Source organism: Equus caballus, chromosome 7 (genome assembly GCF_041296265.1).
Source record: "Equus caballus isolate H_3958 breed thoroughbred chromosome 7, TB-T2T, whole genome shotgun sequence".
Classification (NCBI taxonomy): domain Eukaryota; kingdom Metazoa; phylum Chordata; class Mammalia; order Perissodactyla; family Equidae; genus Equus; species Equus caballus.
Genome location: NC_091690.1, coordinates 53,223,203 through 53,238,486, shown reverse-complemented (window position 1 = coordinate 53,238,486; position 15,284 = coordinate 53,223,203). Strand labels below are relative to the sequence as shown.

The 15,284-nt window shown below is 38.7% G+C and overlaps 1 protein-coding gene across 9 annotated transcripts in view; it reads left to right on the top strand.

Moving 5' to 3' along the window:
- Positions 1-13,863, top strand: part of ZNF177 (zinc finger protein 177) — a 33,772-nt gene extending 19,909 nt beyond the window's left edge. For 4 of the 9 annotated variants that reach the window (XM_070274152.1, XM_070274148.1, XM_023645501.2 and 1 more), the window contains 6 exons: positions 7,697-7,795; positions 9,024-9,109; positions 10,017-10,143; positions 10,580-10,672; positions 11,183-11,271; positions 11,809-13,863. In XM_070274152.1, the coding sequence (XP_070130253.1) occupies positions 7,697-7,795; positions 9,024-9,109; positions 10,017-10,143; positions 10,580-10,672; positions 11,183-11,271; positions 11,809-12,921 (1,607 nt within the window). In that variant the 3' untranslated portion in view covers positions 12,922-13,863. Of the gene's footprint in view, positions 1-4,246; positions 4,307-7,696; positions 7,796-9,023; positions 9,110-10,016; positions 10,144-10,579; positions 10,673-11,182; positions 11,272-11,808 lie in introns of all 9 variants that reach the window. The other 5 variants (XM_023645497.2, XM_070274150.1, XM_023645502.2 and 2 more) reach the window with 3 other exon arrangements.
- Positions 13,864-15,284: the final 1,421 nt, after the last annotated feature.

Below are 15,284 nucleotides of genomic sequence, written 5' to 3'. Positions count from 1 at the left end.
TTCCGTGTCTCAAAATAAAGGCCTTCAATTTGTCACCAGTAAGTTAGATGTTTCCCCTACGTTTTTGATATATTTTCAGATTAAAGATCTTCTCTTCCAATCCTTATTTTCCTCACTTACTAAAATTATTTTTTATAATAGCTTTATGGAGTTAAAATTCACATATGGGTCACCCATTTAAAGTGTACAATTAAGTGGATTTTAATATATTCTCCGAGTTGTATAATCATCACCACAACCTAATTTTAGAACATTTTCATAACCCCGAAAAGAAACCCGGTACCCATTAGCTGTCACTGCTCATTCCTCCCTACCTCCCAGACCTAGGCAACCACTAATCTATTTTTTGTCTTTATAGATTTATCCATTGCGAACATTTCATATAAATGGAATCATACAATATGCGGTCTTCTGTGACTGGTCTCTTTCATTTAGCATATGATTTTCAAGGTTCATCTACATTGTAGTATGTGTCAATATTTAATTCCTTTTTATGGCCAAATAATACTCCCTTGTATGGATACATCACATTTTATTTATCCACTCATTTGATGGACATTTGGGTTATTTCCACTTGTCGGCTATTATAAATAATGCTGCTGTGAACATTCACGTACAAGTTTTGTGTGTATCTATGTTTTCATTTCTCTTGGGTATATACCTAGGAGTGGAATGGCTGGTTTATATGGTAACTCTATATTTGACATTTTGATGAACTGCCAGACTGCTCCAAGGTAGCTGCACCATTGCACATTTCCACCAGGAAAATATGAGTTCCGAGTTCTCTACATCCTCACCAATACTTGTTAGTCTTTTTGATTATAACCATCAGAAAGGGTGTGAAGTGCTATGTCATTGTGGTTTTGATTTATGTTTTCCTGGTGGCTAATGATGAGCATCTTTTCATGTGTTTAATGGCCATTTATATTTCCTTTAGAAAAATATCCATTCAGATCTTTTGCCCATTTTTTGTTTTTGTTTTTGTTTTCTTTCTCCTCAAAGCCCCCCAGTACATAGTTGTATATTCTTCGTTGTGGGTCCTTCTAGTTGTGGCATGTGGGACGCCGCCTCAGCGTGGTTTGATGAGCAGTGCCATGTCCGTGCCCAGGATTCGAACCAACGAAACACTGGGCCACCTGCAGCGGAGCGCGTGAACCCAACCACTCGGCCACGGGGCCAGCCCCTCTTTTGCCCATTTTTTGAGTTGTCTTTTTTTTTATAGAGTTGCTAAGGCTGTTAAGTCATGATGCGATGTTGGCTTTTATCAAACACTTTTACTGTATCATTGAGATGATTATACTGTTTTCTCCTTTGATCTATCAATGAAACAAATTATATTAATGGATTTTCTAATAAACCCCTTTTGCATTCCTGGGATAAATCCAACTTGGTTCTGATGTGTTATCTTTCTCGTTTATTGATGTATTTGGTTTAGAATTATTTTCCTTGGAATATTTGTATCTATGTTTATAAATGATATTTACCTATCATTTTGTTTTCTTATAATGGCTTGTCGTGTTTGATATCAATATTGTCAGTCTCAAAGAACATTCCTCTTCACTTTATACTCTTAAACAAAGATAAGTCAAACTGTTACATGAAATTGTTTTAAAAGTGGCCATGTCCATCTGCCCGCATCCCTCCCCCAAGGTAATGTAATAGACTAATCAAAATGCAAACGTGGCGTTTTGGATCATGCCCAATTCTGGAGTTCTTACATGCAGGCTAAATTAAATAAAACCTTCCAAATATCTAACTCTTGCCTTATAGATTTGATAAGTCATTACCCCTACTAATGGTTAGTAATATGGAGACATGTGACCAAATATGTTGAAGTATAGTTTAAGTTACCAGAATCTTCGTATGTCTAATCCCTAAAGACTTTGAGTCAGATTGGACTGTTCTCTTCTTTGAAAGGCAGCACTGACCTATAAAACCTCTGGGCCTGGTGTTTTCTTTGTGGGAGTAATTTAAATACCTAGTTCTTTATTCTGCTACTGCTTTTGTTTTCGGGTGTTCTTTTTAAGGAATCTGTCCAGGCAGTGAGTTATCAGGGCTGGGGAGACCTGGAGCCTCACTGAAGGGATCAGCAACAGCCCAGATTATTTCATTTTTTTAATACATTTTTTATTGTGGTAAAATGTATATAATATAAAATTTGCCTTTAAAACCTTCTTTTTTTTAAAACGTTTTTTGGTGAGGAAGATTGTCCCTGAGCTAACATCTGTTGCCAACCCTCCTCTTTTTGCTTGAGGAAGGTTGTCCCTGAGCTAACATCTGTGCCAGTCTTCCTCCACTTTGTATGTGGGATGCCACCACAACATGGCCTGCAGAGTGGTGTGTAGGTCCGAGCCCAGGATCTAAACCTGTGAATCCTAGCCCTCTGAAACAGAGTGCGCAAATTCAACCACTATGCCGCCAGGCCAGCCCCCATAACCATTTTTAAACGTAAAATTCAGTGGCATTAATTAAATTCACAATATCATGCAACCATCACCTTCCAGTTCATATTTGCAATTATTTAATACTATTCAGTTATTTCTATCAAGTCATTTTTGGTAAATTTTATTTCTCTAGTATCCTATTGTGTGTGAGTTTTGAGCTTGATTGGCATAAAGTTGTTCATAATGTTTAGTTATGAACATAATTAAACACATAATGTTTAATCATATGTTAAACTCTGCAGCATCTGTAATTGTGTTCTCTTTTGCTTTTTCATTTTCTTTATAGGCCTCCCTTTTTTTCTTGAATAATCTTGCTTTTTTCCTATTTTATTTGTTTTCAGAGAGCCAATTTTTTTACTTGATTGGTCCTCTCTGTTATTTGTTTTCTAGTTCATATTCATACCATATTCTTTTTTTCCCTCAACTTTTCTTCATGTATTTTGAGAATTTTTTCTCCATCCTCTTAGTTGGAAACTTAGATTAATTTTTAACTTCATTTCTTTTCTAATGTAAGCATTTAAAGCTTACTTTTTTTCCTAAGACCCACTTTAGCTACAACCTACAAGTTTTGGTACCTAGAACTAATCATAAGTGTGATTTTTTCCTAAACTCCAAATATATGACTTTTTTCTATTAGAACGAACCATATGAAGCTGCTAACATTCAACCATTTTTTTAACTTGCTAAAATGCTAGTTTCATGTGATTCAACATAATACTTTTCTTCTGTTATTACTATATAAGTTAATTACATTTTTCTCAGAGAAAATACTTGTATACAAATTCTTTGAAAGGTTTAAGACTACCTTTGTAGAATAACAGTAGGGCTAGTTTTTGCAAACATTCCACATGTGATTGAAAAGAATATGTGTATTCTCCCTTTCTTGAGCATAGTATCTGTAAGTGTTTTAGATTAAGCTTGTTCATTTTATTATTCAAATCTTCATGCCCTCTTTTTTTCTTCTGATCTGTTCATTACTGAGAGAAGTGTGTTAAAATCTCTTTCACTTGTCTATTTCCACTTTAATTCTGTTAGCGTCTGTTATAAAATTTATGAGACTACGTTACTCATATAACCAACTTCAGAATCTTTATAAGTTCCTGGTTAATTGAATCTTGTACCCTGATGTAGTCACCTTTTGCAGTGCCTTTTGTCTTAAAATGTATGAAGTGAAGTTAGCCAAACAAACTGTTTTGGTTAATATAGCCTGGCAGGTGCGTTGTTTTCATATTTGAGATTCGGACTTTCAGTGTTATTTTGATGTTTAGTGCATCTTATGAAGGAGCTTCGAGCTGGAGTTTGTCTTCATCTACCGTGGCAGTCTCTGGTTTTCAACTGTAGAGCTTAGGCCACTTACTTGTACATTTATTGTGATTATTGAAATAGACGTTCTCTACCATTTCACATGTGCTTTTTATTTTACTACTTTTTTTGGTTTCTTTTCCCTCCTTATTTTTCTTACCTTTGGAATAATTGAGGGGTTTTTTTTCTCATTCTATTTTTTCTTCTAGATTGTGAGTTAAACCTTCTATGTTCATTTCTTCAGCTGTTACCCTAGCTATGTTATCATGCATACTTGGTCTAAAGCTAATCAATATCTTTATTCTCTACTGGAAGAATACAAGGAACATAAAACTGTAATTACCTCCCTCCCAATTTGTATATTTTTATTATTCAGTATTAGAATTCTAGCTTGCTTTTCCATCTCACAAATTAGATATTATTATTACTATTTTATATAATCAAGGCTCATTAGTTTTACCCATTTTATTTTTGTTCACTCTACTTTCTTAACATTTCAGGTGTTCAAATTCCTATTTCCTGGAATCCTAGAATTTACTTTAGGGATGATCCTTTGATGGGTAAGCTCTCTCATATCTTTATTTTAAAATGTCTTTATTTTACCCTCCCTCTTTTAAACTTCTAAGCTTTTCATCTGAAAATTTTCCAGCATACACAAAACTAGAGAGAAGAGTATAGTGAATCCTCATGTCGTTGACACTCAGCTTTGACAATTATCAATATTTTACCAATCTTGGATCACCTAGGCCTGAGCTGTGTAATCCACTAGCCACGTGTGGTATTTAAATTGCTTAAATAACACTAGCCTCACTTCAAGTGCCCAATAGCCAAATGTGACTGGTGGCTACCATATTAGATAATAGTGTTGGACAGTGCTTGTAACCTATCTACCTGCTCTTCCTTATTTCTGGAGGGTTTTTTTTTTTTTTTTACAGCAAATTCCAGACATGTGCTTTCATCGGTAAATACTTAAGTATACATCTTGAGCTGATACACAACCATCACAGCATTTTACCCCCTGGCAAACTCCGAAGTTCCCTGATCGTCTCCAGAATATCTTTTTACAGTTGGTTTGTTCAAATCAGGATCCTATCGGGGTCCCCACATTGCTTTTTGAATATATCTCTCTTAAGTTTCTGTTTTCTCTCCTTCTCCTCCTTTTGTCTTTTTTTTGTTTTTTACCCATTGACTTATTGGACATATCAAGTCATTTGTCCTTAAAATGTCCTACATTATGGATTTGGCTGTTTCTTTGTGTTGTTTAACTGCTTTATCTCTCTATCTCCTATTAAAAGTAGTTAGTCTAGAAGCTTGAATAGATTGAGGTTTGATTTTTTTAAATTCTCCCTTAAACCTAAAGGAGATATTTTAACTGGATTTAGAATTCTAGGTTGATAGTTACTTTCTTCTCAGTACACTGAGCATATTGTCCTGCTTTCTTCTGACATTCATTGTTGTTCTTAAGAAGTGAGCCATCAGTTTGTTTTTCCTTTTTAGGTGACCTCTTTTTCCCCTGGCTGCTTTTAAGATCGTGTATGGAAAATTTCTTTGTTTTCTTTAAAACTTTGAATTATGGATTTTCAAATATACTCAGGAGAAGAGGGTACTATGATGAAGCCTCGGTGTACCCATCATCCAACTTCAATGATTACCAGTATTTTTGCCTTCTTAATATGTCTCTTCTTCCCCAGCTTACTATTGTAGTTAAGTTTTGTTTTCCTAGAGCATTTTAAAACAAATACCAGACATCATATCATTTCACCCATAATTTGAGAGGTATCTCTAAAACAAAAGGGTATTATGAGGATACAACCAGCTTAAGCCAGTTAGGGGCTGAAAAAGGAAGGGAAAACTCTTACAGATCCCTTAAAAAGAATAAACTTTTAACCCAAGTTTTTAGCATTTTCACAATACCGTTCTCACACCCCCCAAATTAATCATAGTTCTTGGTATTGTCAGTGGTCTTTGGCTAAACATGTTGGGACACACCTGTAGTTAAACAGATCGGGTTTATTCTGCTGGCAGGAAGGCAGAACACGTAACATGGTGAACTGTGGGATGTCTCGGTAAGAGAGTGTTAGACTTAAAGGATTTGGGCTTGTGTTAGGAGCTTTTGGGGGAGGGTTCCAAATTAGATGTTGTCAGGAAGTGAGGGTAATTCTATGAGTGCATATCTTAGTAAAGCTACCTAGAAGGAGGAAACACTAGGCCGGAGTAAAGCTGTCATTGATAAAGAAGAAGCAATTGCTCATATTAGCCAGAAGAGAGGGATGTTTGGTCACTTTTGAGGCCCAGATGATGTTTATGATTTGTCTGTGTTCAGACGTCATTACAGAGCGGCCTTGTCTTTGTTGATAACTCATGGTCCCAGAGTGGCCTTGTCTGCTGTTGCTGTTCTGTGAAATTGTTTATGTTCAGCAGGAGAACACCCAGACCTAGCTGATGGTTCCCAGGCAGCTCCTAGATGTCGGGGGCTGCTTTTCTCTTTACCAATATCATCTAATACCCAGTCTGTGTTCAGTTCACCCCAAATACCTCAAAATGTGTTTTTACCCTTGGTGTTGTTCGAATCAATATCCAGGGTCCACACATTCAGTGGATTGTTATGTCTCTTAAGTCTCTTAGTCAGTAACGTTCTCCTTCCACTTTCTCCTCCAAATTGGGTTTGGCTGATTGTAACCTCATGATGTCATTTAACATATCCCTCAGTCTCTCCTCTTCCTCTTCTCAAATAAACTGCTAATTAGTTGAAAAGATTTGTCAGGGTTTTTTTTTTTTTGGCAAAATTATAGTTGGTGCTGTTTCTTGTTACATCATATCAGAACTCACGTGCTGTCCAGATGCCTCTTTTGTGATAAGAGTAATCAGTTGGTTCTGATGTCAGCTTGACCCTTCCTTTATAAAGTTCTCCAGCTTACTTATAGAGTCTTAAGTTATCCCCTAACTAATAAGATTCCTTCTTAATTACAAAAGGAGAAAAGGGTAACTTAATGGAAAAACCTGTTGCATGCCACCTTAACCAGGTGATCAAAGTTATCACCAGTAATGAGACAAACTGGTGACATATGCCTCCTTAAATTATGCCCTGAGAAGGACCTGCATCGATTAATGTAATGCTTCATCCGAAAATGAACTTTCTGAATCTAATCATAAGAAAACATCAGACAAACCAAAACCAAGCTACAGACTGAAACATTCGTCCTGCACTCTTCATATCTTGAAAGATAAAGGAAGGCTGAGGGACTGGTCCAGATGAAAAGAGATTAAAGAAAGATGGTTTGAGGGCATGCTCTGGATGGGAAATTTCAAAAGTGATTGCTATTGTGGACACCTGGATTTGGCCACCCCAAGATATGTCGCTTTGGCATGAGGACTATTTGAGGCTGGTTTCTTTGCAGACAGGAAAGCAACTAAAAAGTAGAACTAAATCTCTATCTGTAAAGGTGCTTCCCTCTCTGTACCAGGAGAAAAAAAGGAGATGACCTTCTTTCTAGAAACTCTTAATCAGTGCCAAAGGCAAGGACTTAAATCTGCATTTTATTGTGCTTGTCTTTTAACCTCCTGTAACTGACTTCCCTCCCCCTCTCATTTCTTTAAGGATTAAGCATCTTTCCTTAGGCTAGGAATTGATTGCTGCTCTCACCTGTGACCACCCAGCTCAAGACAATAGACTTGCCTCCTGCTACGCCCACCGAGATAGCAGACCCACTATCTGCTGTGTCCATCAAGCACTGTGCTGACAGGGCAATCTTGTGACTATTGTGGGAGGGACATTTCAATCATATGTGAAATATCCTGTTTGGGGGTATATAACCACTCTGTGCACCCCACTTCTTCGGTGCCCTTTCTTCCTTCAGGAAGAAAGGACCCGGGCGATGGTCCTCATAAAGCTTTGTTTAATTTTCTCTTGCTATTCTGTCTCATGTGAATTTAATTTGTTCTCCTGCCAGATGAACCCACATTGGATAGAGGAAATGTCTTCCTCCCCTACACTATAAAGGACATGATTGGGCCAGTTGGTGAAATTCTGCATGTGGACTGTGTGTTAGGTAATAATATTAAATCCATGTTAAATGTTCCTGGTTTTGATTGTTGTGGTTGTGATAGAAAATGTCCAACTTCCTATGACACTGAAATATGTAGGAGGAAAGAGTCATGACATCTGCAGTTTCCTCTCAAACGAATTTCTGTCAGTATCATTCTTGCTAAAGCTCACACATGCACGCACACACATCCACAGCCCCCTACGAAGAGAGGAGAGAGAAAGCAAATGTGACAGAACTTTAACGGTTGGAGAAGAGTCTATGTGAAGAGTATATGGAAGTTCATCATATTTACACTATTCTTACTTATTTGAGTTTGAAATTTTTTCAAGGTTAAAAGTTGGAAAGAAACATCCCCACTCTTTACCTAATATTTTAGTAGCCATTGATTGTCATTGCCTAGATCGTTAATTCACTAGTGGTTGTACAATGGTGACTTTCTAATTCTAGCATTGTCTTCATAATAAATGGAGCTTCTAATAAGGCTTCTATGATTCTTCAGTAGGATAAAGGATAAGCTTTCCTTTATCATAACTATTTGGTAATCATAAAATATTGTTGATAAAGGAGAGGAGGGGATACATGCTTGATTCTTTCTTATTATGAATTTCGAAATAATGAATTAATATCCTGCCCACCTCCAACAGTGACCATTGAAGGATTTTTTAGGTACCATTATGGACTCATGATTTTTTTTTACATTTGCTATATTTCAGTTGACTCTAGTCATTATTCTTTATTAAGTTGTTCCACCTGAAGCCAGACTTAAAAGGAGCCATTTTAAGTTGTCTCCCATATCTTTTTGATGCAACCCAATTAGTCTTTGAAAGGCTCCTTGCTTTCCGAGTATAGGATGTTCCAGGCTCATCTTGAACGTTTCTTGGTCTACTCTATACTCAGCTATTTCCCAGATGAGTCCTGGTTTCTTTCACAGGTAAATGGCACTTAGAGGCATTTTGGCACTAGAAGCCTCATTGCTCTTTAAGTTGTTAAGGACTCCAGGCATTTTTGGTGGTTCAGTCTAGGAAAAAGGTTACAAAGAAAAGATAAGTACATACTATATTCCCAATTCCTAATTGTTCTTGGGTAGGGAGATAAAATCTTAAGAGTGAACTGTACCGTGTGTTTGCACATGCGTGTATGTGGTTACTCTGAAGCTCGTATGCAGAAGCTTCCAAGCCTCTGAGTGTATCTGTCAGTCCTAGGCTCTCACAGCTTCTTTCTTCTGCTCTAGCTCTGCTTGCTCAGGACCCTGCCTGGCCAGGAGAGAGACACACCAGAGGAACTATGGCTGCAGGATTGCTGAGAACCTGGTCACAGGTATGGGAGAAATTATTCTGTTTCCAAAAATACATCACTGTTCCCAAAGAACACATCTCTCTCTTTTTTTTTCTGCTGAGGAAGATTCGCCCTGAGCTAACATCTCTTCCAAATCTGCCTCTTTTTTTGCTTGAGGAAGATTAGGCCTGAGCTAATATCTGTGCCAGTCTGTCTTTATTTTGTATGTGGGTCACCAACTCAGCATGGCTGAGAAGTAGTTTAGGTCCACGCCCTGGATCTGAACCTGCAAACCCGGGCCACTGAAGCGGAGCACACTGAACTTAACCACTATGCCATGGGGCTGGCCCTCCAAAGGACATATCCCTTGCCTGTGACCCACAGCGTCACAGCCCAACTAGGCCAGCCTCAGGCTTCCCTAGTTCTCTGGTTTTCTTAGAATGGGAGAGAGAATGCCTTAGGAAAGCCTTCTATTCCTACAGTATTTGTTAATTTTTTTCATATAATTTTTTTCATATATTCTTCCACGGTAAGCGTTGGTTCCATATTCTGCTCGGTGCTATGAAGAAAAGAAAGATTTTTCACTAGGAAAACCATTTCATCCATTTTCCAAGTATTTTTCTTATCCTGCAATGTGCTCAGTCTGTATTGGATCTTGAATAAGACTGGAAGAGTCCTCACAACCTACTTGTGGAAATATCAGGCCAACTGTGTGTTAGAAAAGCTGCTAAAACCACAGGCCTGAATGAGATGGTCCAGGGAGTGAGAGCAAAAGAAGAGAGTTCCAAGAACTGAACCTTGGGTCAGATAATGAGAGACCTCTGAGGCATGTCTGAGCTTCCTAGGCATTGGTCTCCCTCCCCAGTCCTGTCGGCCTCACCCACCGTCCTCCCAGGTCAGCATTAGAGCTGGTCCTTGGCTGAGCCAGAATGTGTGTGTGATGTTTTAGGACTCGGTGACCTTTGAGGAAGTGGCAGTGGACTTCTCCCAGGAGGAGTGGGCATTGCTGGATCCTGCTCAGAAAATCCTGTACAGAGATGTAATGCTGGAGAACTTTAGGAACCTGGCTTCAGTGGGTAAGGTTGGGCTCATTCCTTTATTTATACATTTGTGCATGCACTAAACAGTTTTTCATCACATGTAGTGTTCCAGGATCTCTGTAAAGAATGGCAGTATGTGGTAAACCCAAAATGGATGGTCCCTGCCTTTGTGGGGCAGTCTCATGGCTTCCCATGAAAATGTGCTGATTTCATTTTCTCTTTCATTAAAAGATTTAGGTAATTTGCAGCATGTCTGTGATCTTGGGCATGGATTTCAAGGGTCAGTTCCATGCGGGATGTGGAGTGTGGGGGTTTGTTCTGAGGCCCTTGTGAAAGAGCTCTGATCTGATTGCTTTGCTGCTCCTAAAGTTGTACTTGCCTGTCTTCAGAATCCTTTAAGATGAAAGTATTAGACTCAGTTTTGTGGAAGGATTTCTAGTCTCCTACAGTCATGTGTCTTTCCCATGAGCAGGGTATCATCTCTGCAAACACAATCTGATCACTGAAGTGGAGCAGGAAGAACTGAGGCCAGAGGAGAGAGGAATTCTCCAAGGTGCCTGTACAGGTGAGCCCTCGGCAGAAAGGGGTCACTGTGTGGAGCAGCCATAGCCAGTGAGGGGAAGTACATTTGGGACTGTCAATCAGTGAAGGAAAAGAATTCTGAGGCCACTACCTGAGCTTTCCTTCTTTTACCATCTCCCCATTCATTCATACTTTCATTTGGTCTCAGAGAAAAAAACCGTGTTAATTCCTCTTTCAAATTCACATTTCCTTGAATACTTTTCGTTTACTTCTCCCTACTTTGCTTTCCAGATAATACCCTCTCTTATTGTCTCAAGCCTCCAGAATCCTTTCTATGTAAAATACCTCCCATTTCCATTATTTTGTTCCTGTCATTGGCATCTCTTCCCAGAGCGTAGTGCCTAAAATAATTTCTCTGGTCACTGGTTGGATCTTTCACATTTTCTTCCTATATTTAGTGTTATTATTTGAAAACAGATCCATAGGATGCCTGCCTCCTTTTTTCTTTCGTCTACTTTTTCTCCCAATAGTGATAAAAATTCTCCCTATTCAGTTTCAGACTGGGATACTCAACTGAGATCCAAAGATGCAATTCCTATGCAGAATGTTCCTGGGGAAAAAACTTCCAGTGGCAGAAAAATGGTAAGATTCACTAGGAATGATTGCTAATTTTTTACAGTAGGAGAGGTCTGTGAATTTCTATGAGTTAAAATGGCAGCAGCACTGAAACAAGGGGAGACAGTTGAGGCAAGTAGACTTCATTCACCAGAAAGCTGTCTCAGGAATGACTTTAGGAGTCTCGTAAAATTGAAGGAATCTCCAAACCTACCTCAACACTTGCTGCCTCACAGAGAATATCAAAAAGTAAACATTCACTTAAATGTGATTCCATTATTAAATATTATTAAATATTTAATACATAACTCATTCATTCTTCACTCATTAGAAAGGATGCCCTTTGATGGGAATGAATATGACAGAGCCTCGGGAAGAGCATTCGGCTTATTCAACTTGAAAGAACTAGTAGGGCAAAAATCGTACACTCTCTCTAAAAATGGTAAAAATGTCAGTCATAATAATATGCTTTCTCTATATGGTAGAATCCACATGGAAAAGAATCCCCATAAGTGTAACGAAAGTAAGAAAGCCTTTAGTCACCACTTATTCCTTATTCAACAGGCACCAACTCATTCTGGCCGGAAACCCTTAGAATTTGATCGTTGTGGAAAATTCTTCAGAAGGAACTGTCACCTTATTTGTGCAAGATATTGCAAGGGAGAGAAATGCTACAAATGTAAAGAATATGGGAAAGACTTCAGCCATCCCTCAACCCGTAGAAGTCATGTGAATACTCACACTGGAGAAAAAACTCTTGTATTTAATGATTGTGGAAAAGCTTTCAATCAAGAGTCATCCCTTAGGAAATGCTTAAGAGCTCTCACAAAAGAGAAATCTTATGAGTGTTATCAATGTCTTATATCCTTCAGCTTACACTCTTCCTCTTCAGTACATGACCAAATACCTACAGGAGAGAAACTCTGTGAATGCAGTGTCTATGGGAAAAGATCTTCTCTCAGTGTCCACCAAAAACTATATACTGTGGAGGAAAGCTTAAAATTTAATGAACATGAGAAAGTTTTCACTGGCCCCTTGTCCCTTCAGAAATATGTGAAACCTCACCCTGGAGAGAAACCTTACGAATGTAGTGACTGTGGGAAGGCCTTCATTTTTCAGTCTTCCCTTAAGAAACACGTTAGATCACACACTGGAGAGAAACCTTACGCATGTTATCATTGTGGAAAATCCTTCAGCCAGAGCTCTCATCTTAATGTGCACAAAAGAACTCACACTGGAGAGAAACCCTATGACTGTAAGGAATGTGGCAAGGCTTTCACTGTTCCTTCCTCCCTTCAGAAACATATGAGAACCCACACTGGAGAGAAACCCTACGAATGCAGTGACTGTGGGAAAGCCTTCATTGATCAGTCATCCCTTAAGAAACATACACGGTCTCACACTGGAGAGAAACCTTATGAGTGCAATCAGTGTGGAAAATCCTTCAGCACAGGCTCTTATCTCATTGTACACAAGAGAACTCACACTGGAGAGAAAACCTATGAGTGTAAAGAATGTGGGAAGGCCTTTAGGAATTCCTCTTGCCTAAGGGTCCATGTGAGAACTCACACAGGTGAGAAGCCCTATAAATGTACTCAGTGTGGAAAAGCATTCAGCACCAGCACTAACCTTATAATGCACAAGCGAATACATACTGGGCAGAAACTCTATGAATGAAATGACCGTGGAGTAGCCTTAAGTGGTCCTTCACACCTCACTTCTCATTTTAGAACTCACACTGGAGACAAACCTACATTGTGATCAATGTAGAAAGCCTTTAGGTACATCTCTTGATTCACCTTATACCAGGACCAACCTTATAAATGTTATAGTTCTGTGATTATCATTATCAGTGAGTGTTTCATCCTTAAAGTGTGACAGCGTATTAACTGATGAGTGTTAAAGGTTACGTAGCACTCTAAATTCTCCTTGATCTACATCACAAAAGTTTTGATGTATAATGTTTTCATTGTAATTTAGTATTAAACATTGTCCGATCCTCATCAAGATGTCTTGGACTTATAGGTTATTTAGAAGTTTATTTTTTAATGTGCAGACTGTATCATATTTTAGTTATCTTTTTGTCCTAGATTTCTAACTTCATTGAATTATGCACAGAATGCACGATCTTCATGATAGAGATTCTAAACAATATAGATTCAAACAGAAAATTGTTGGAGACTTGCTGTGTGGCCTAATGTGTGAGACACTACACATTGCCATCCCAATGTCCAGTTTTCCCTTCCTTCCTTAAAGTAACAAAACTACAATTTTGTTCACATTGGCAGGGTGGACAATTTTGTAAGGACTCAGCTCCAGCTTTCCTTGCAGCTCTGACTGCCCATAAGCCCATCGTTCTGTCCAATGAGCAATAGGCAAAGGTCACTGCTTGTTGGTTCTAAAGAAGCCCATGGAAATGGGAGCATCTCATTTGGCATTTTCTCTTTACCCTTTGCCTTGTCTCTTCTTTCCTAGAAAATAGACCAAGAGGATGACAGTCATAGGCTACTGATTATACGAGAGGGACATACAATATTATTTGGCTGTGCCAGCCTTGGGTTGCTTATTTCTGGACTTCGTGGAACATGAGAAAAATAAACTCCTACCTGGTTTAAACTACTCTTGTGGGAAGATTCTGTTACAGTGGATGTCAGTCTCAACTGATACATCTCATATGTGGTCAGGTTTTATGAATCCTTCAACTATGGTTGGAAGCAATGTATATTCTGTAATTGTTGGGTATAATAGATTCTCTCTTCTTGTGTTTTTTAGATCTGTATCATTACAGACCTTACCTCGTCATCTGTCCTTTATTGAGACAGTTGTGTCAAAATGCCCCACTATGACTGTGGATAGTCAGATTATTTTTTAAATTCTTCTCTCTTGTTTCATTTCAAGGCAATATAACTGGATGCATACAAGTGTAGTCATTTTATATGTTTCTGTTAAATTGTCATTACATTCTTATATAGTGCCTACCCTTTTTCCCTAATAATGAATGTTCATTAATTCATTTGATATAAATGTGAGCTATTGACCTAATTGATAGTATTTTCTCCCTACCAATTTGTAAAGACAATCAGAAACATCTTCCCTTGGCACTATGTAAATTATGATGTTCCTTGCCACACCAAGAGGGATATCCTCGGTGTGACATCCCCTGTGGGAGACAGAGAGATCAGGAAGTCCCCAGCAAAGACACCAGCAGCCCTTGCTTCTCTCTGTTGTTCCTTGCTTTGCTTCTGTCACGACTTGCTCACCAACCTAGTGGGATAAGAGGGATATGCTCAATGGAGACTGGTGGCTCAGTGTTTAATGAAAAAGGAAAAGGGGTGGGACAATTTGTTCTTGCTCCTGCTAAGAATCCTCAGGAGGTTTCTCAACTCAAATTGGTTTGTAAATCTCCCAGTGAATGTGCTTGGGCTGTCTTCAGTGCCACTGCCTATCAACGTGTAAGAGCATCTTCCTAAAAACTCAATTATTACAAAATTGGGATTCCCCCATGTTGCTTACTTGGATGTAGACTCCAGTGCTTCTGAGGTTGATAGGGACAGTCTAGAAAGGGAGGCCCCCTGCTGTGAGCAGGGGCCACTCAGGACCACCAGGACCTTGTCAGGCAAATACCTAAAGGAAAAAGCGGGGAAAGACGAGAAACCGACAATAAAACAACAAAAAAGAAGTAGTATAAAGGCCTGGGCTTTACGTGGCTACAAGCAATTCCCCCCTTCCAAAAAAAGGGAACTTTAAATTCTATGTACCGAGTAACTGTCAGGTCTAGCAAACACAATGCTAGTCTTACTGATTTAAAAACAACAATGAAAAATAAACCCCTACATACAGGGGAGAAAATAAAAGGTAAATAAGTAAAATTTTTTATAGATTTGTTTTAATTGAGATTCATAATAGTTTACATCATTGTGAAATTTCAGTTGTACATTATTTCTTGTCTGTCACCACATAAGTGCTCCCCTTCACCCCCTATGCCCACCCTCCGCCCCCCCTTCCCCTGGTAACCACTGAACTATTTCGTTTGTCCATGT